The 22,331-nt window shown below is 44.0% G+C and overlaps 1 protein-coding gene across 8 annotated transcripts in view; it reads left to right on the forward strand.

Annotated features, from left to right (window-relative positions):
- Positions 1 to 22,331, forward strand: part of TOM1L2 (target of myb1 like 2 membrane trafficking protein) — a 123,754-nt gene that overhangs the window by 70,332 nt on the left and 31,091 nt on the right. For 4 of the 8 annotated variants that reach the window (XM_033963329.1, XM_033963337.1, XM_033963332.1 and 1 more), the window contains exons 6-10: positions 3,673 to 3,831; positions 9,482 to 9,598; positions 15,830 to 15,963; positions 18,224 to 18,269; positions 20,574 to 20,697. In XM_033963329.1, the coding sequence (XP_033819220.1) occupies positions 3,673 to 3,831; positions 9,482 to 9,598; positions 15,830 to 15,963; positions 18,224 to 18,269; positions 20,574 to 20,697 (580 nt within the window). The remainder of the gene's footprint in view (positions 1 to 3,672; positions 3,832 to 9,481; positions 9,599 to 15,829; positions 15,964 to 18,223; positions 18,270 to 20,573; positions 20,698 to 22,331) is intronic. The other 4 variants (XM_033963331.1, XM_033963333.1, XM_033963335.1 and 1 more) reach the window with 2 other exon arrangements.

Consider the following 22,331-nt stretch of genomic DNA (forward strand, 5'->3'; position numbering starts at 1 on the left):
TGAAAACTCCTGAACAGCGAAAAGAATGGGAGTTTTCAGTGTACTGGGGGGGGTTCTCCCCTCAAACTCCCCCCTGCCAACGGGAGTGTGAGCAGTTCTAAGTGTAGTCGGGGGGATCCCCTCCCACACACTCCCCTCACAGCGTAAAACGGAAGGCCTTAAAGTGGCAGAAGCGGCGGCACACATTTGTCCTGCGCTCAAATTTTGGCGCAGAATTGTCCTCCGCGCTTTTGACGGTATACCCACGGTTCTGTATTTTGTAACTTTGACATGAGGGATGCTCAGGAGATGCTGTAGAATGGTTTGTTTCAGAGCTTCGGTGATCTGCTGCCTCTGCACTTCCAAAGACCTTTGCTTCCCTTAAGCAGTTGGTCAGTGGAGGCACCTGGGGCAGCTCCTCCGGCCTGCTGTTCGCACTGGCTTTCCCTCTAACACCACTTCCTGGCCCCAAGATCCGGAGGTGATTTCAGAGGGAGCCAGGCCAGCACGAGCAAAGAGTAGTAGGAGAGGACGGGGAAGGGAGGAAGTGAGCGTGATGTGGGGGGGGCCACCTCCACAAACATGGCACCTGAGGGCAGTCCCCCCCTTTCTATGCCACTGATCCTGGCATCTGCCACATAAGAATTCATCCTATCCAAATCAGCAGTAAGGGCCAGATTCTATAAGAGAGGAAGCGGTAGGTGTCGCCTAACTTAATTGCTTTAATTGGTTTTAATTGGCAAGGTAGTTGACCGCGCTGTCAAAATCCAGTTAAAAAAACTCATTTTAAAAAAGTAGGCAGTGGAGAGTATCTGGGGAGTGGGGGACTAGCTCAGGTGGGTGATAGTCTGTTTGAATTTGGCTATGCGACAGTGCTCTTTGGGTGTGGAGAGGGTTCTTTTTGTATATTATGCATCTGCTTTATAAGATTACCAGTCAGAGTGGGGGGGGGGGGGGGGAGGGACAATGGATGACCTAATCCAGGGCTCATAAGAGTCCAGGGCTCTGGAGTGCTCTCTTGTGTTTATGGACTTAGAGGGACTAGTTGGATAGTAGCTGTTTGTATTTTATGTATAAAAGTGCTGATGATTCTTTCTCTTTGCTGTTGATGATGTCCCATTGATTCTTACTTGACTTTGATATGTGTATTCTGTTTGAGATTGTTTCGCTATTTTCATCAATAAAATTGTTTGGACGTTAAAAAAAGTCGGCGCTGGTAAACACCCATGAAGGTAGGTGTTGTAATCCCATCTAAGGAGGCATCTAATGGCGAGATGACCTGAGGCGCCATTAGACACGATTCTCAAAAGAATTGAGGCGTCTGCAACGTAGGCCAGTTTTCTGGCAGATGCCTTCAGCTGCGATTCTTTAAATACCGCCTAAGTGTGCCGGACACGCGGCCTGGCCGTTTTTGTAGGCGGCTGCCGATTTAGGGGCCGTTTACAGAATTTGGCCCTAAGTGTCCCGTTGAAACAATGAAGAAAGATTTTCAAAGTCCAGAAATACCGCTTCCAAAATCCCAGGCAGAAGTGAACTCTGAAAGCCATCTCTTAAATAGATTTAGGGTAGTAATGTGCATATATTAGGATGGCCCAAACTCCACCCCAGAAGACTCCAACAAGTGTGCTCGATCTCGCCATTGCGTGCACTTTTATTCATGAGCTAATGACTTTAGAAAATGATCCTTTCTCTAAAGAGACTGGATCCCTCTCTTTGCTATAACCATTGACCCTCATTATAATATAATAATAATAATTTTATTTCTTATATACCGCCAAAGCCATGGTAGTTCGAGGCGGTTTACAATAAGAGGAGCTGGACAGTCAGCGACATAGCTATGAATTCAGTATACAGAATATGAGAGATAATGAACAACAAATTCTTAGGTGACAAATCGGTTGAACAGTTTTGTTTTTACTAATTTTCTAAAGCCTTGATAGGAAGAGGAGAGCATGATAATGTTACCCAGCCAGTCGTTCAGTTTACCTGCCTGGAAGGCTAGAGTTCTGTCCAGGAATCTTTTGTAAAGGCAGGCCTTTATTGTTGGGTGTGTAAATAAGTGAATTTTACGTGTGGGCCTGATTGAAGTGGGAGACCAGGTACATAGGGGCCAGACCAAAGATTGATTTGAAACAGAGACAAGAGAATTTAAATAGTCTCTGTTTCAAATCAATCTTTGGGATAATTTTTTTTGAGACGTACTAAAGGGGTTTCCCCATTGTGTGTGTGAAGAAAGCTGACCACGTCTGTCTCATATTTGTCAGCCATATCGTTGGTCCTCTAGGAGAATTACTAGGAAGAAACTTTGTAGATGCCATCCAGGCTTCCAGTCTGCGAGCACACTACCATCCCATCCGGAAGTGTGCAATTATGTAGGACACGAGCCAGGGTTTTCACCCTTGCTGCATTTCAGAGCAAAAACAGAGACAGGGAGGAATAACCAGCCTGCAAGCCTTGTGAATGATATTGAGCAGTGATACCTCCCTCCCTCCCAGGGGCTGGTTAGGGTCACTTCAAAGCGCCAGTGCTATTCCTTTCGTCCTTTGTTTTGTATTTTTAGAAGGGTTATATAGTAGTTTGCTGGAGGAGAGACGATCCTGAGAATGAGCTTTGCAGAAGAAATTCATTTCCAAAACACTGGTCTCTTATTTTCTAGAGAAGACATTGTTTATCTTAGTTTGAGGACTTGATGCCATTGAGACCTTTTTAGAGTAAACTTTCATCCAATTATTATAATAATTTAATTGTAACTAGTAGTCTTTGCCTGAACTGTAAGAGACAGCATGGTGGTAAGTCACACACAGAATCAGCTGAGAATATTGGCTGCCATGTCCATGTAGAGATGGTGGTTATTGTCTGAAGGTTGCCCACTCAGCCTGCCCGTGACACTACAGGTATAGAACATATACTTTTACGCCAACTATAATGGTGACATTCCTGGCGCAAGGTTCAGCTGGGAGAAACAAGAGTGGGGCCAATATTCAAAGCAATTTAACTGGCCGGAAATAGCTCCTGGCCAGTTAAATTACATGTGTGGGACTGTCCACTTAAACATAGAAACATGATGGCAGTTACAGGCCAAATGGCCCGTCCAGTCTGCCCGTCTGCAGAATCTACTCTCTCCTCCTCTACCCAAGAGATCCCACATGTCTGTCCCACTGAATATCACCATATACCGCTAAACTGAAAGCTGACTATTTTGTGGGTGGTTCAGGGGCAGTCATCACTTATGTGGTTAAGTGCCGATATTCAGTAGTTAACCGCTTAAGTTAAGCGGCCAAATCAGACTGCATAAAACACAGTCCTGTTTTTATGTGGTATTGCTTAGTCAGTTAAGTGCCGAATATTGCCCTTAACCGCATAAGGGATAGCCAGCATTGAATATCTGGGAATAATGCAGCCCGGCAGGTAAAAATATTTACCCCACCATGACTAGGCCTAAGGCTCTGCATGTTCTTTATCCTTCGGTGGTTCACGTAATTCCACTTTGAAAGTTGATTTAAACAAATACCCTTGAAAACAGACTTCTCAATTATCCTGTGCAAGTGAAAGATGTTTCCATTTCCACTGTGGTTTCATTCTCAAAACCAGGAATATTACTGTTCTAAACTGTGTTAGCAGGAAACTGTAGTTCGGACATTGGCTCTGGTGAGTGATATGTTTATTCTCGGCTGTTGTGTTTTGTTGCTGTTGGCGAGGCAGAGTGTCCCTGAAGTGGATCCGGCAGTGAGCTTGACCAAGCCTCAGTCCCAGCAGACGACAAGCACTGGCTCCCCGTCTCCATCGCAATACACTGTTCCTCAGACCCCACCCCTGACTGTGACGGGACCAATAACCGCCAATTCCGACCAGGTGGGCATTATCCCTTTCATGGGCTTTGTTCTCGGTCACTGGTGACAGAGCACCCCCGATGCTGTGGCCAGTGCCTTTCTTTTTATAGAGCTTGCTAAGGATTTTTCTAGAACATGAGCGATTTCTGGGTTGGTAGTCTGATAACTCCGTGATAGTATACAGTGCTCCTCCATGAATTTGCGGTTCGCGGTCCCGGTCATTCGCGGTATTTTCCGACTGTGAAGGGAAAGCAGGAGCGGGCAGCCGGAGCGCTGGCAAGTGAAGGAAATCACTCGCTGTATGCTCCGACCGCCTCTTCCTGTACTAAAGTCGGGCCTCACCAACCAGGAGCTGCGTGTCAAAGCGTGATTTCCTTCACTCGCCGGCACTCCGGCTGCCCTCTCCAGCTGCCCTCTTTTGTCTCCCCTGCCTAAAAACCGTATTCGCGGTTTCTCGACATTTGTGGAGGTTCCTGGAACGGAACCCCCGCGAATATCGGGGGAGTACTGTATTCTAAACCTCAAACTCCGAGTCAGGTTCTCAGAGCTTGAGTCATTTGCTTGAGAAATGAACTCAGAGAATTGAAGTCAGCCCAGCATTTGGTTACTTCTAGCCCAGTGGTCTCCAACTCAAAGCCTTTGCAGGACCACATTTGGGATTTGTAGGTCCTTGGAGGGTCTCAGAAAAAATAGTTAATGTCTTATTAAAGAAATGACAATTTTGCAGGAGGTAAAACTCTTTATAGTTTAGAAATATTTCCTTTTGGCCAAGTCTTAATAATAATATTGTCATTTATAGCTAAAAAGACATATGATGAAGAAACTCTTTTATTTTACTTTTGTGATTATGATAAACATACCGAGGGCCTCAAAATAGTACCTGGCGGGCCGCAAGTTTGAGACCACTGCTATAGGCTAAGGCTCTTTACACCTGCATTGTGATGTCATAGAACTTTATGGTTATAGAAACATAGTAACATGATGGCAGATAAAGGCCAAATGACCCATCCGCAGCATCCACTACCTCCTCCTCTCCCTATTGGCTAAGGCTCTTTACACCTGCATTGTGATGTCATAGAACTTTATGGTTATAGAAACATAGTAACATGATGGCAGATAAAGGCCAAATGACCCATCCGCAGCATCCACTACCTCCTCCTCTCCCTATTGGCTAAGGCTCTTTACACCTGCATTGTGATGTCATAGAACTTTATGGTTATAGAAACATAGTAACATGATGGCAGATAAAGGCCAAATGACCCATCCGCAGCATCCACTATCTCCTCCTCTCCCTATTGGCTAAGCCTCTTAACATTTGCATCTCCTCTTCCTATAGACTAAGGCTCTTTACACCTGCGTTGTGATGTCATAGAACTTTATAGTTATGGAAACATACTAACATGATGGCAGATAAAGGCCAAATGACCAATCCACAGCATCCACTATCTCCTCCTCTCCTATTGGCTAAGGCTCTTAACATTTGCATCTCCTCTTCCTTTAGGCCAGTGGTCTCCAACTCAAACCCTTTGCAGGGCTACATTTTGGATTTGTCAGTACTTGGAGGTCCTTAGAAAAAAATAGTTAATGTCTTATTAAAGAAATGACAATTTTGCAGGAGATAAAACTCTTTATAATTTATAAATCTTTCCTTTTGGCTAAGTTTTAATAATAATATTGTCATTTATAGCTAAAGAGACACAAGATCAAGAAACTGTTTTATTTTACTTTTGTGATTATGATAAACATACCGAGGGCCTCAAAAATAGTACCTGGCCGGCCGCAAGTTTGAGATCACTTTTAAAATAATGTTCCTTATCTTTAAAACTTTAGCATTTAATGAACCTCAATTTATATCTAGATTATTAATCCCACACAGTACTCAACGCCCACTCCGTTCATCTGGTCAAAATCTCCTCTCAGTTCCTTCTCTGAAAATCATAGGAACAAGAAGATCTGACATGTTCTCTGTGATGGGACCTCAGTGGTGTAATGCCCTGCCACAATATATTAGAAACGAAAAAGATGTCCCAATATTCAAAAAATTTTTTAAATCTTATCTGTTTAAAGATGCTTTTAATATTTAAATTTCTTAGTGAGATTTTAAATCGTGCTATGGCTTAACTATCCCTTACCCTCTTGTTTTTCCCATTTTTCTATCATAAATTGAAAATTGTAACTTTTACTCTTTCCCTCCCGACTCTTGTTTGTATTCTATGAAAGTATACTGTTAAAATGTTTGTTTCTTTATATTATTCTCTATTTTGATTTTGTACATCGCTTAGTAATTCTAATAAGCGATTCATCAAATATATTAATAAACTTGAAACTTCTTAGCAGCCGCCCTCAACACTTATAAAATGCAAATATGGTAAAACTGAGCTGTGTGCTCAAAATTGGACTCCTGGGTCTATTCCAGAGAGATCACATGTGCATCACTGTATAATTGCAGCTTTTCAGTTCACTGGAATGTTCTGGTAGAAATTGGGGATCATTTTCTTCTTTTTGTTATCAATACTTTTCTGCCACATTACTGACCCAGAATCCCTTTTTCACCAAGGAGTGGCCTGGTGGTTAGAGCTGCTGCCTCAGCACCCTGAGGTTGTGGGTTCAAGTCACTTAACCCTTCACTGCCCCAGGTACCAAAGTTTGATTGTGAGCCCACTGGGACAGATAGGGAAAATACAAACAGTACCTGATTAGATTGTGACCTGATTGTGAACTGCTCAGATACCTTTGCCAATGGGTGCTATATTAATTATAAAAAAAAAAAAAAAAATACATATCATATATTTCTCATTGCAGCTGGTGTGGAAGGTGGATCCATCTGCTCCCCCTTACCCACTGCCCCCCAAGAAAATTACTACTAAATATAGTCCTTGTTATTGTAATAATGCTATTTTATAGCACTATCATTATCATTGCATACAATAATTTGCCAATCGCCCAACTCTTAAGACTGGAATGTAGTGAAATCGGTAAGCTTAGCAGGGTTTGAAAAAGGTTTGGATAATTTCCTAAAAGAGAAGTTCATAGGCTATTTTTGAGATGGACTTGGGGAAATCCACTGCTTATTCCTAGGATATGCAGCAGAAAGTCTGTTTTGCTACTTCTGATCTAGCTAGGTACTTGGGACTTGGGTTGGCCACTGTTGGAACCAGGATACTGGGCTTGATGGACCTTCGGTCTGTGCCAGTATGGCAGCTCTTAATTTTCTTATATGAGCCAAGTCTAGGACAATTGAGCCTTTGTGACATCACTGATGAGGTTGGCTCTTAGGCATTGGTGGAATGACATCACAATCTCTGCTCTGGAATGTTGCTAGACTTTGGGTTTCTGGCAAGTACTTGGGACCTGCCAGATACTGGGCTTGATGGACCTTTGGTCTGTCCCAGTTTGGCAATTCTTATGTTCTTAACCCAGTTAAGAAACACCTGAAGGTCACAGAATGGAAGCTATTTCCGAAGTTTTACAGCTAACCACAGGGGAGCGCCACCAGGTCAAAATGTAGACTTTGCAGTCAGCATTTGTAAATATTCTGTATATTCAACGGTTCTACCTAGACTGCAAGCACAACTCAGTCTTTATTTATTCATTGCATTTGTAAACCACCTGTTCCCTAAGCAGGTAACAATTAAAAATACACAGACAAATAAAGCAATATTAAATACTGAATTTCCATTCCTAATTCCAATGTCATATCAAACATATGTCAACATTAACAAATGTATTTTCAGTCTCATTCTAAATTCATCTGTTGATGATGATATGTAAACCTCTCCGGGCAATTTATTCCATCAAACAGGTCCAGCTAGGGACAATCAGGGGTGGACAACCTTGGACCTCGAGGGCCGCCATCCAGTCAGGTTTTCAGGATTTCCCCACTGAATATGCATGAGATCTATTTGCATGCACTGCCTTCATTGTATGCAAATAGGTCTCATGCATATTCATTGGGGAAATCCTGAAAACCCGACTGGATTGCGGCCTTCGTTCCACACCCCTTTGATCTAAACCAGTGGTCTCAAACTCGCGGCCCGGGGGCCACATGCAGCCCGCCAGGTATTATTTTGAGGCCCTCGATATGTTTATCATAATCACAAAAGTAAAATAAAACCATTTCTTGACAATGATCTCTATCTCTGTCTTTATATTTTATCTTTATTTTTCATAAATTGTCTCTTCAGGTACTTTAGTTAGATTGTGAGCCTTTGGGACAGTTAGGGAATTTCCAAGTACCTATCTTATTTATTTTTATTTATTGTATCTTTTAATGCATCATTTTTGTAAACCGCTTAGAAACCTCACGGTTATTAGCGGTATATAAGAATTAAATTAAATTAAATTAAAAAATGATAATATTATTATTAAGACTTAGCCAAAAGGAAAGATGTATAAACTATAAAGAGTTTTCCCTCCTGCAAAATTGTCATTTCTTTAATAAGACATTAACTATTTTTTCTGAGGCCATCCAAGTACCTACAAATCCCAAATGTGGCCCTGCAAAGGAGTTTCAGACCACTGGCCTATAGGAAGAGGAGCTGCAAATGTTAAGAGCCTTAGCCAATAGGGAGAGGAGGAGATAGTGGATGCTGTGGATTGGTCATTTGGCCTTTATCTGCCATCAAGTTAGTATGTTTCCATAACCATAAAGTTCTATGACATCACAATGCAGGTGTAAAGAGCCGTAGCCTATAACAGTGGTCTCAAATTCGTGGCCCGCCAGGTCCTATTTTGAGGCCCTCGATATGTTTATCATCATCACAAAAGTAAAATAAAACAGTTTCTTGATCATATGTCTTTTTAGCTATAAATGACAATATTATTATTAAAACTTGGCCAAAAGGAAAGATTTATAAGCTATAAAGAGTTTTCCCTCCTGCAAAATTGTCATTTCTTTAATAAGACATTAACTATTTTTTCTGAGGCCCTCCAAGGACCTACGAATCCCAAATGTGGCCCTGCAAAGGGTTGGAGTTGGAGACCACTGCTCTAAACCATGCAGGAAGCCAGTGCAAAGCCTTCATTGAACAAGAAACATGATCCCCTCACAATGTCCCTAAGTTTTATAACATGCTTGTGATACACCCAAATATATACTATTACGGTGTCAGGTCAAAGGCGCGCCCAGACAATTGAGCGCAGCGCGGAGGCACGCACCGCTCTAAATTACTGTTTTTAGGGCTCCGACGGGGGGCGTGGGGGGGGAACCCCCCCACTTTACTTAATAGACATCGCGCCGCATTGTGGGGGTGTTGTGGGGGGTGTGGGGGGTTGTAACCCCCCACATTTTACTGAAAACTTAACTTTTTCCCTGTTTTTAGGGAAAAGTTAAGTTTATAGTAAAATGTGGAGGGTTACAACCCCCCAAACCCCCCATAACGCCGGCGCGATGCCTATTAAGTAAAGTGGGGGGGTTCCCCAACAAAACCCCCCGTTGGAGCCCCTATAAACTGTAATTTTGAGCGCCGCGCGCCTCCGTCTTTCGCGCCGTTGTCTATGAACCACTATTACATCCGTCCAGTCTGGACAACTATCCTAAAATCAGTTTTAGGTATCATAATCTTACTCAAACCTGAGGCGTTTATCTGGATTAGCTCCTCTTATTATGCAGATACATGTCCTTGACTATTAGGCCCTGCTTGGCCCATAGCTTGTTTCTCTTCCCCACTCAGATTGCCAGGCTGCGCAGTGAATTAGATGTGGTTCGAGGAAACACTAAAGTGATGTCGGAGATGCTAACAGAGATGGTACCCGGACAGGAGGATTCTTCAGACTTGGAGTTACTACAGGTACATAGGTTTGTTCCCTCCTGTGACCCAGTAGCCATTGCTTAGTTCCCTCCTTTGAGCGGTGTGATGCTCTGCCATGCAGGTAGCCTGGGTTTAATGCTCAAGACTTCTCTGCTACTTGAGAGAGAATTGGAGCGAAGTTTGCAGGTAGCTTTCGGGGAAGCTGAAGAGGAATGGAACAGAGGGAGAGGGGTAGTGACTAATTAGGAGAAAACCCCTCCTCTTCTCACATCTTAATTTCAACAACCTTCCTCCTTCCCCCCCCATGTCTCTCACATGCTGTCAGCCTGTGTACTCACTGATAGGATCAGTGCTGGAAACCTGCTTTCAGCTCTCTCACAGTAGCTGGATGAGCAAATCTCTGCCACAATGTTGGGAATGCTGCTGCAAAGCTGATCTTCTGTCAGAGTCCAGTGTCTGACTACACCTCCACCCCTGTGGACTAACGGATGCGCAGCTGTGATGATGCAGCCAGCACTCTGCGAGACACTGCCGAGACTCCTAAAGGCGCCTAAAAGCCTGCACTTGACCTCTGATTAACAGAAGGTGAGACCACCTCAGGGACGGCCCTGAGCTGCAGAGAAAACTATGCAGGCTGGCAAACAGGTACCCATTGGGATTGGCCTCTGTCTGTGAATTCTGACGCAGACAGAGCTTTAAAATGGCTCCAAGCACCAAATTACTTGAAAAGGGGACAAAATTACATTGAAATAAAAATAATAAAAGGGGGAGAGCAGAACAAACATATCTGCAGTCATGCGTGCAGAAGGAAGGACCTGAAGGTAGAGAGCCCAGTGAAGCCTAACAGAGGCAGAGTGAAAAATCTGGAGTGGATTCCTTCTGCAAATTGCGACTAAAGGGAAATCACCCTGCTGTCCAGAATGTCTCGCCTATTGCACTGGAAATGTTCTGATGTTTGACCCACCAAGTCATATATTGTACCCAGTCCTAAGTAAAAATCTTCTTAAAGGTAAACTTGTGCCCTGTTATCTTGGCCATTGCAGTGCCATGCAGGTCCCTTCATTAGATCAGTGGTCTCCAACCCTGTCCTGGAGGACCACCAGGCCAATCAGGTTTTCAGGATAACCCTAATAAATATGAACATGGAGCAGATTTGCATGCCTGCCACTTCCATTTTATGCAAATCTCTCCCATGCATATTCATTAGGGCTAGCCTGAAAACCCAATTGGCCTGGTGGTCCTCCAGGACAGGGTTGGAGACCACTGCATTAGATGGAACTATTACTAGTGCAGAGCTTATAACATCATTTACTCCTGGCGGAATTCTGCACGTGCAAGATAGCAGCTCAGTTAAACCGTCAGGTCTATGCCAGCACAGGAGGAGGAAGTGATCCATTGTTTGCACTGAATTCTGCACTTGCAGAATTCCGTCAGGACTAATCATTATTTCTCTGAGTATTAAGAATATTCTCTTAATTCTATAGAATGAATTTTCATCTGTCCTGGGGCAGGCCAGGGGAATGTATTGCAGATCTATTTATGGATTGGGGGTTGCTAATTTTCCTTTACTTGTTTGCATTTAGACAAAGCATAAAATTGGGCAGATGTTCTCTTCCTTCCGATGTACCCTATACTGACCAGAATCGCTCAGGCTATTCCAGCTCTCTTTGTCTTAAGAAGAGACTAATGACTTAGCCAAACTGATGAAACACTCCTGATATTATATGATTTTTATACCTCTAGGGAGTTGGGCATATAAATCAGGCACTTTGAAAATTCAGCACTTCCCTAGGCTCTAGATTTTGGGGTCCCTTCACTAAGCTGTGTTAAGTACCGACATGCGCCGAATGCATAATATAACGGCCTAACAGAGGACGTGCTGAAGCATCCTGAGTTACTTTTGCCATTTGCGCATGCTAAGTATGCAGTATTTATTTCTTGTAGATTTTTTGAGGGGGCATTTCAAGGACAGAGAGTGGGCATAGAAACAGTAATCGTTACCCTGGCAAAATTCTGTGCAACTGCAGCATAGAATTTGTGCAGAATTCTCCTTCCTGCTTCTGAACTGACACCCTCCACACAGGTCTGGCCTCATTTGCTCTTTCTGACTGAACCCCCCCCCCCCATGTGGATCTGGCATCTCCCCTACCCGTGAGCCCTCCTAAAGCAGCAATGGCGGTTGACCTGCAGAAGCAGAGCTCTGAGCAAACTACTTACAGCCAGCCCCACCAAGATCTTTGCTCTGCTCCGTCATCTCTTTGTGATATCACTTCCTGTAGACGGATGAGGTGGAGGAAAGGCCCTGGCAGGGCAGGTCGCAAGAAACCTGTTCACAGTGCTGCCTCTGTCGGTCAGCTGCTGCTGTGGGAGGACCCGCAGGCAGGGAAGTTGTCAGATGGGGGTGGGGGTTTCTATCAGAGAAGATGAGAGAGGTCAGACCTGAGGGGGGGAGGTAAGAGAGGCAAGACCCGCTTGTGTGTGTGAGAAGTGAGACCCATAGGGGGGGGAGGAGACATGGATTTTGGACCCATAAGTAGGAGGGAAGATGAGGGGACATGGATGCTCTACCTGCAAGGGAGAGCAGAGGGGGAGAGAGAGTGTCCCAGACCAGAAAGGGAGGGAAAAATGCTTGGCCAGTGGAGAGAGGGAAAGAGAGTTGCCAGACCATGGGGAGGGGATTCATGGCGCAAGTGAGAGAAATGTGTATGGGTTGGGTGGGGGGACATGGATGCTGGATCTGCAAGTAGGGGTGGAGGGGATGGTAGAGAGAGGAAGAGACAGCGACCCAGACCCAGGAAGGGAAGAAGCCAGTGGTGAGAGGGAGAGAGAGATGCCAAACCATGAGGGATGGGATTCAGGGTATGAGCGAGAGAGGGTGGGATTTAGAGAGAGACAGAACTGCAGGTGGAGTGAGAGAGGAACTGAAGAGGCTGGAACCTGAGAAAGGAAAATGCAGAATGGAATTTCAGGCCTTAGGATGGGGGAATTCTAGGCCAAACAGTACAAATAATCTATGCAGAATTTTGAAATCTTCGGCACAGAATTTTCAAAAATTTTGCACAGAATTCTGCCAAGAGTAAACCATTAGCGTTCACTAAATGGTTACCTAAGGGTGAACACAGGACTTCCGCGTTAATTTTTTTTTTTAATGAATGTACTCTAATGCTAACAACACACAGCCACAAATGAAGCAAATACCCAAAAGTCTTTTTCATAACAATTTTACAAATTTAGTAAAAGTTTGATATCGCCTAATTGGGCTTCAAGGCTGTTTACATATTTAAAACAAAGGGGGATGGATACATGAAATATTAAAATAAACAAACATACGCACTACAGATAAACATGAATCACACAGACATTAACAGGAACAAAGAATAAAAGGGAGGAACGAAAGGGAAGGGAAACTTAAAGGGTTAAAAAAAAGTATGTTCAGCAACCTTAAAAGGACGATCGTTGGTCAAAGACGTCTTAATGCACAGGAAAGGCCCATGTAAGAGTGTGCTGAGCCCATTTTGGGGCAAAGCTTAGCACAATTTATTTATTTATTTCGGTTTCTATCCCATTCTCCCAGAAGCTCAGAACGGGTTACAAGTAGCCATTCACAATCGTTTGAAGACAGACTAGTCGTGACAACAAATAGGTTACAGTAGACAATGACAGAGCTTATTCTAGAGACCAGACTGGTCCTAGGAGAAGTACTAGGAGAAGTATATTGAGGAGGCAGTTTTTAATGGCCCGATTGGCGGAAGAGGAAGGTCTTCACTGCTCTACGGAAGGTCATTAGTGAGTCTAGCGACCTGATCTGTGTGGGTAGTCGATTCCATAGCTGAGGTAGAAAGTGGCTGTAGGATCTTTTGTACGCCGTACTCATGCGGGAATGCTGAGTCTTTGTTCTGCTTTGGAGCGGAGGGAGCGGTTAGGGGTGTATAGGCATAGCTTGGATGCTATGTAGGCTGGGTTTTTTTGGTAGAATCTTTTGTGTGTCATGACCAGGGCTTTGAAGATGCATCGCTTTTTGACTGGTAACCAGTGACCTGCATAGGGCGTTGGAGTAATGGGGCCATGGTAGCTGAGGTTGTATAGGAGTCGAATTGCTGAGTTCTGGACTTTTTGGAGGCGTTTTAGATCTCTTGCAGCGAGGGCCCCTTAGTGCCTCAAAGTGATCAACAACAAGAGTGGAGTTGGGGGAACCAGAAAAAGTTAAGCACTTGGCACTAGGCTCAAATCTAGACACATGAATAGCAGGTCTACAATGAAAATTTTTCTCTATTTAGAAGGCATGGAGCATTATATTTTTTTCAAATTAAAGATCACTAAATTTCTGTCTTCCTTATCGTCCACATAGACCAGTCCCAGACCACTGGGTTGTGTCCTCCAAACAGCAAATGGAGGTAGAGAAAAAGACAGGCAGCATTTTTTTCAGGTTAGGAGCACTAAATTAATTTCATTTTTGATGGAAGCCTAATTGGATCCCTGAAAAAGTGCATTTAATGGACTGGATCAGGTCTTGAGGCTTGGGATTTGTTTGTGAAGGGGAGGAGTAGCCCTAATGGTGAAGGGGAGTGAAAGGTTTAAAACACCAGGTCCCAGGTTCAATTTCCTCACCGAAGATTCACCAGGAGTAGAATCAAATAAGAAACACAGCCAGAGGTGATTGCAAAAAGAATATATTATAGAAATAGGCTTACAGAAAAGTAGGATTCATAAATTACAGAGACTGCTTCTGTGTTCTTGTAAATGAGAGAGAACACAGAAAGAAAGAAAGAGAGAGAGAGAAATAGGGAGGTGGGGAGGGTGATGTCCCAAGCTTCAGGTAGAGAGCAAGACGATCAAGAAGAACAAGAAAGCCAAGAAAGACCAGAACCAAGAGAGGGGGGTGATGTTGCAAGGGGGCTTTTATAGTTTGGAAACTTATTCTCTATTGAGCTTGAATAGAACTTAAACTTGTGCTAGACAGAAGAAGAATAGGCTGAAGTCAAATGTAATTTCCAGTATGCCTCTGACAATAGTTTCTGATTAATTTTAGTTATCTGTGCACCTGGACCCATTGTCCTAAGCATCCTCCTCAGACATTAACACATTAACACCTTTTAGCTACAAGTTGATTTGTAATCATGATTTAATCAGGCTATTTGAAACCATCTGCCTGCACTCAGGGTCTATCTGCATTCACATGCCAGAGTCAGATTGATATAATTTCCCATAGGCCTTTGTTGACATTAGTTATGCCAACTGAAAATGCTGATTGCTAGCAATAGCTATGCTGACAGGGAGGAGTTTGTGAAGGGGAGGAATAGCCCTAATGGTGAAGGGGAGGAGTTCATGAAGGGGAGGAGTTTGTGAAGGGGAGGAATAGCCCTAATGGTGAAGGGGAGGAGTAGCCCTAATGGTCAGTGCAGCAGTCTGAAAACCTGGGGACCTGCAGCTCTTTTTGTCTGTGCAAGTCACTTAACCTCCATTGCCCCAGCTATAAAATAAGTAGTATATTGTTTTAAATATTGTATAAGTTTAAGTTGTAAAAAGTGAGCTATAAATCAAATAAACAAGTGCCTGTGTATAATCTGTAACCACGGAAGGGCAGTATATCAAATTCCCTCCCTCCCAAGCAAGAATAACACCTGCACCCTAACCCCCACTAGAACATCAGCCACTCCCAAGCCAGAAGAGCACCCACAGCCTCGTCAGCTAGTGAGACTGACAACCCCCCCAGGCCTATTGCGATCTCCTGGTGGTCTAGCGGCGCGTTGGGGCAAGAGCGATTCCCACTTGCTCCTGCCCATTCTTCCTGCGCAATAAAAATGGCCACCGGGACTTCCAGCAGCTTGGAAATGAAGGAGGAAGCACTAGCTGGGTGGGGGTTGGGGACATGGGTGGTGGCGCGGGTGTTACTCTTGCTTGGGAGGCAGAGAAGGAGCACTAGCGGATGCTCCAGTGGGGCGCAGGCAGGATTACAGGCATGGGTGTTTCGCTTGGGAGGGAGCACTAACTGACATTCTGGTGGGCTTGGGGCATGGGCGGGATGCTGGCATGCCCTGATTGCAGCAGCCAAAGTCTGCCGGTTCGAGGGAGGATTGCAGCTGCGGTGGAGGGGTAAGACTACTAGGAGAGAAGGTGGTAGGGCATCACAAGAGAGGTTTATATTCAAGTGTATATAGTATGCCCTTTAGTTACCAAAGGTGGGCTTGTCTGCCGCTTCCACCTGCAGGAGAGCACTGTGAGCAAAGCTTGGCATGGGCACTAATGGGCATTCATTCTTTTCTGTCCCAGGAACTGAACAGAACTTGCAGAGCTATGCAGCAAAGGATTGTGGAACTCATTTCACGAGTGTCCAACGAAGAGGTCACAGAAGAACTGCTACATGTCAATGATGACTTAAATAATGTTTTTCTCCGATATGAAAGGTGGGGGACGTTTGTATTCTTGCACGCTTAAGTCTTTAAACCAGTGTCTCATAAACATTTTGAAGTTGCGATACGCTAAACTCGGGGCTGAGTCTGGAGGACGATGATGTCACGCGCATGCGCAGAGGCCCTCCAGATGGGGTTGCTATTACTACGCCAGTGGGGAAGGGGGTGTTGAGGAGGAGAGGCGCTGGCGCTGGCTGACTGCCAAAAGGACGTGCCTCTCGCCGTGAGAGGCACATCCAGTAGGCAGTCAGCGCTTGTCCTCGCTGGCATTTCGCCGCACACCTGGAATCTCACCGCAGCACACAGTTTGCGATGCATTGCTTTAAGCCATGTGGAGTTGCTTTGCATAATAATTATCTGTGTGGCCCAACAAATGCATGCAGGACAATGGCGCACAGATACTACTTTTTCTTTATGAGGGTTACAAAGTAACCCTCTTTCTTGAGGGGGGCTACACTTACAATATTCACGTGGTATCTGGTGTTAGTCCGTGCAGCAGAGCGGCGCACAAGGCAGGCGCAAGCTTTTTGTGCTCCTGCCTGGTCCCGTCCTGCTCCCTGAATGGCTGCCATCAGTTCTCATGAGTCCCACGAGAACTGATGGTAGCCATTCAGGGAGTGGTGCGGGGCCAGACAGGAGCTTGAAAAGCTCGCGCCTGCCTTGTGCACTGCTCTGCCGCAAGAGATGGGGGACTTGGAGGCAGCCGTCCAGCGAGGGAGGGGCAGGAGCGAGGAAAGCTCCTGTTGATACAGCGCTAGACCGCCAGAATTTAAAAAAAGGTACCGGTGTACCCACTTTTGTTTTCAGGTGGGGGGGGGGGAGTGCGTCTTATGGAACAAAAAATACGGTAACTTGTTGGCATCGCTCTGTGTGGTTGTCTTTGTAAATCTTTATTCCTTTTCATTTCTTACATCAAGTGAAAAAACATAGTAAAAGACAATTATTTTATAACACTTGAATTACATTCAATTACTCTTATAATATAAAATAAAATATCTCCCTTTTTGTCAATATTCCTATATCCAAATAAAATAAATTACCCTCCCTAACCCCCTATATATTCTATCCATGTGCTAAGATATCTGATCATTAGAGTAACTAGCCAATGGTCCCCATATATAGGTAGGCTCTGTGTGGTTGTCAATTAACCACTTGCCATCCTTTATAGAATCACGCCTAACAGTGCCCAAGTGATCTTCAGTGTTACGAAGCATCCTAGAGGTAGGCACTGGTTTATCCCTGGCGCCTAACTCAGACACCTGTCAACCATGCCCATTCTCCGCCCCCTAACCACGCCTACTTTTCAGGCAATCATCATTAGGCGTCGCAGGGCGCCATGTGATATTCCACCTGCAACCCAAATTAGCAATTAAAATAATTGTTTTTTAATGGGTTTTTAATGGCATGGTCAATCGCCACACCAATTAACCCATTAAAAATAAATTAGCTTAGGCACTGATTTAACTTCCCCTCTTACAAAACTGCACTAGCATTTTATAGCACTGGCCACAGCGGTAACAGCTGCAACGCTCATAGGAATTCTAGGAGTGTCACAGCTGTTATCGCCGTGACCAGCGATAAAAAACGCTAGCGCGGTTTTGTAAAAGGGGGGGGGGGGGGGTAAGTTAGGCATCACTATGTGTGCATGATTAGGTGGCCTAGCATTGCCTAACCTAGGCCTCGTTTATAGAATCGGGCTCATAGTGGATGATGGCAGAAAAAGACACGTTAGTCTGTCCAGACCACCCAGGAGAGAACCCGTTTTAGGAAGAAGGAGGAACTCATGTGGCCCAGTTCAGACTTGCCAGAGAGTTAAAATCACCTTCAGGGCTTGGGATTCTTGCTGGCTCCAGCTTGTACCGGGCCCTCTGCTTGCTGGCCAACGCAGCATAAGAACATAAGAAATGCCTTCACCGGATCAGACCGAGGTCTATCAAGTCCGGCGATCCGTTCACGCGGCGGCCCATTGAGGTTCTCTATTATGAAAACCTGAAATTATCGTATACCTCAATATGATTTGCAAGAAGGTGCTTGTGCTTGAAACCCCGAAGAGTAGTCTCCGCCACAACACCCTCAGGAAGAGAATTCCAAGCGCCCTCCACTCGTTGTGAGAAACAGAACTTTCTGGCATTCGTCCTGAACCTGCTGCCACCCAGTTTCAGGCTATGACCTCTTGTCCGTGTCACATCTGAAAATCTTAGTAATGCTGCTTCTTGGTCTATTTCATCAAATCTCGTTTCTCTTTCCGTGACAGGTTTGAGAGGTACAGATCAGGTCGATTGGCACAGAACACTAATGGGGTAAGAGGTTCACGTCCTGATTTTATGGGGTCTTTTCTTTTTGTAACACCACCACTTGGTTTCCTTTTCAATAACTTCGAGGGAACCCTACAATAAGTGGTAAAGTATATTTCATTTTCCTGTGCTATTTGTTTCTTATAGTTATTCAGGCTCTAGTACCTAGTCAGAATCTCTGGAGGGACAAATAGATCAGTGAGGGAGAAACAAATAAAGATTACACCTAAAAAGAACCTTATATTTAAAATATCCTGTAATATGTAAAAGAGGGGGTAGGGTTTAGTGCTTTGTATGGGCCCAATCTCTCCTGCCGACACCCCCCCACCCTGAAAGTTTGTCGACAGGATGGATGACCAGTCCCTCCTGTTGACACCCCCCACCCCCCCAAAGGTAGCCCACCCGGACCTCCCAAGCCCACCTCCACTGGACCTTCCACCCTTAACCCCCAACCCCACCTGGACCCCCCTAACATTTTTTAGATGGCTAGCTGGAATGGCGGGCCTGCTCCTTCCTGGTGCACTGGGAGATGGACCTAAGATTCCGGTTGGCCCAGGCGCCTAAGGCCTTTCCTACAGGGGGGCCTTAAGCGCCTGGGCCAGTCAGGCCCTTAGGCCCCTCCCCGGTGCATCGGTCAGGAGGAACTGGGCATCCCTCCTGTTGGCAATGCTTGCGGGGGGTCGTGGCTGGTTCCGACAGAAGGGACTGGGCATCCCTCCTGCCGTGATCGTTACAAGGGCAGGGGGACAGATTGCCTGGGCCGTTGAGCTGATTGCGGTCCGATCCAGAACTTATCTTGTTTTGACTTGGTCTAAGTCAAAACATATAAGTTTCGTCTTGGCAACCTGTTAAACTTTCGATTATCGCTGCCAGACAACTAAGTCTAGGTCAACCCACTCGAACCACTCCTTGAAAAATACTCCTTTTCACTCTGGGTGCACAGCGGCCTAAGCTGCTTTGAGATACATCTAAAGCCCATTTTGATTATCAGTACTTGGATGACCTGTCTTTTTGGTCATCCAAGTGCCAATTTAGGTGGGTTTTTAGACGTATTTTCTTTTCGATCATGAGCCCCTTAGCGTATAACAATAATGCTGTATGGCCTCATACTCCATAGGGAGCGGAGGAGAAAGTAGATGCTGTGGATGGGCACACTGGATGGGCCAGGTGGTCTTTATCTGCCGTCATGTTTCTACCTCTCCATTGCACTTAAGGGGGTGGCCACCTGTTGGCTCTGATCTCTGAAGTGAGATTCTTGAGATCCTTTTTTTTTTTTTCCATTCTGGGATGCGCCATAGAAAGACGTTTGCAGAAAAAAATGCTTCCTATGCATAAACTGAGTATCTGGCCTTTCTGTTGACTGTATTCCAGAATATTTCTGACGTCTTGACTGGACTTTTTTACACAATTTGCTTCCAATAGGTGCACTCTTAAGCAACGCAACAAAGCTCTCAGATACCTGCACTGATCGGTTTAACCCTTTCAGGACCAAGGGACATATTTGTCCCATAACTTTAAAATCCTATCAATTTTGATTGGGATAGTCTACCGTTCTAAATTTGATATGTACGGATTCCATAGGATACTGCCTTTATGTAAACAAACTGGTTCCGACATTCATTCATTAGCGTCGTTGCCAGATTGACGAGAAGATTCACTTGCCACACTGTCCATAAGCCAGAAGTGTGATTTTTTTAAAATAAAAATAATGATATTTCACAAAAAAAATCAATTTTTTGGCATCTGCAAGCCCTTTTTACCCTAAAAATGTCGTCAAAACCACAAAAATTGGCCTACGATCCTTATGGTCCTGAAAGGGTTAAGCAGGGGTCTACGTTTTGTGAACAGCTCTGCTTCCGTTCCAAAGCAGTGCCATTTTTTTTACTTTGGAACGGAAGCAGAGCTGTTCACAAAACGTAGACCCCTGAAGAAGCCAGCATCTTGGCGAAACAGGTCCCGTTGGGCCAATATAAAGCTACACATTAGAAGCACCAGCAGTAACTAAGATAAGTGCTGGGTTTGCTTATATATTTATTGCATTAAGCACTTTAAATTATCGCTAGCACATATAAGTTTAAAAATACGCACAAAGCTCAATGAATGATATCTATCACCGGCTGAAACCGATCTAAGAATCTATGACCGATCGATCAGTGCAGGTATCTGAGAGCTTTGTTGCGTTGCTTAAGAGTGCACCTATTGGAAGCAATTGTCCAGTCAAGACGTTAGTTTGACAACAAAAGGCACTTTTTCCACTGTTTAGTGTTGAGTGTGCCAGAATATTTCACCTGTATCTCATTGCTCTAACAGGTACTGAGCGAGGTGACTGAGGATAATTTAATAGATTTGGGGCCAGGATCCCCAGCTGTCGTGAGCCCGATGGTAGGAGGGAACGTGTCCCAAGCAGGCCTTTCCTCTCAGCTTGCTGGGCTTGGTAAGTTCTTTTTTTTTTAATTTCTTTATTCATTTTTCCATATTACAACAAGTGTATCAGAAAAATACATATAATCTTATAAACACACATTTTCCTTCATGAATACTTTAAGTACAATATATCATATTTATATTCATATTTTTATAATGTTTTAGATAATATGTAAATCATTTAATATGTATAACAAATATAAATAAAATAAAAAAGCCCCCCCAAGCCCTCTCTTCCTATTTCAGAAAATCTAACCTAATACTTCAAAATGCATTAATTAATTCATACATGTAACTTTTATTCATATTAACTGCAGTAGCAATTCAACAAATAACATGTAACTGGAAAAATTATGACAGATTAAGTTATAACTTTTGGTGGAATTTGGTATGCCATATATATAAAATGGAGTGCACAATAGCAACACAAAAAGGTTATTTTGGTAAATTTCTGAAGATTTGGAGACCATTAGCAGATTTTTGTAATGATTAATAACATTTTCCCATAATAAGAGATTTGTTAAGAGGGGGATGTGGGTGGGTATTATTTTATTTACCTCACAATATGTATGAATTAATTAATGCATTTTGAAGTATTAGGTTAGATTTTTGGGGGGGGGGCTTGGTAAGTTCAACAAGTGACCTCAATGTGAAGAGTCGGGAATTATGAGCATTGGAAAGCTAGTTTTTAGTTTTTTTTTCTATTTTTTTCGTAAGCTTTTGAAAACTACTTTATTCACTAAACATTTTGGAAATCAATTCTTTTCAAAATTTTACTCTTATGGTTTATATTTTTTAAGTTAACTATTGTAAATCGAGTCGAGCTTTCTTAGAATGAAGACTCGGTATATAAAGCCAAGTTTTAGATTAGATTAGGGACGTGTTGTTCTGTCACCATTCCTTACCCTGAGGGAAGACGGCAAACATGGGTGAACCAGCTCTCTGTTTAGTAATTTGTCTGTCCTTGCTGGTCAAAGGAATTGCCTCTATCTATGTGATAAATGGGAGTAATAGAATAATAATAATAATAATTTATTCTCTTATACCACCATAACCAAAAGTTATAGGTAGTTTACACTAAAAAGAGCTGGACAATCAGTGAAATACAGTAAAAAATACAAATATTTGTAAAATTGCATTTCAGTAATAAAACTCACTAAGTAATAAACTTATCGAACAAAGTATAGAACACAGTGAGGGGCATAATAAAAAACACGTCTAAGTCCCCTTTTGGCCTAAGGCCTTAAACGTTGAAAGCAGAAACAGGGAAAATGTCCATAATCAAAAAAAACGTCAAAAAGGTTTTTTTTGATAATGGCCTGCCTCTACGTTCAGCTGTTTAAACGCCCAGACCACCACTACGTCTAAACTTATACACCATAATGAACCAAAAAAAACGCCTAAGCCCCAAACGTCCAACACAAGGGCTTTTAGGCGAAGGAGGAGCCAGTCCTTCGCCTAAAAGCTGGATTCTGTAAACGGTGTCTGTCAAAAACAACACCGCTTACAGAATCCCCCCCCCACGACATCGGGGCAAGAGGGAGTCCAAGCCCTCTTGCCCCGCGGCACCCCTGACCTCCCCGACAACATCGGGGCAAGAGGGAGTCCAAGCCCTCTTCCCCCGCGGTACCCCTGACCTCCCCG

This window comes from Geotrypetes seraphini, chromosome 11 (assembly GCF_902459505.1).
Source record: "Geotrypetes seraphini chromosome 11, aGeoSer1.1, whole genome shotgun sequence".
Lineage (NCBI taxonomy): Eukaryota > Metazoa > Chordata > Amphibia > Gymnophiona > Dermophiidae > Geotrypetes > Geotrypetes seraphini.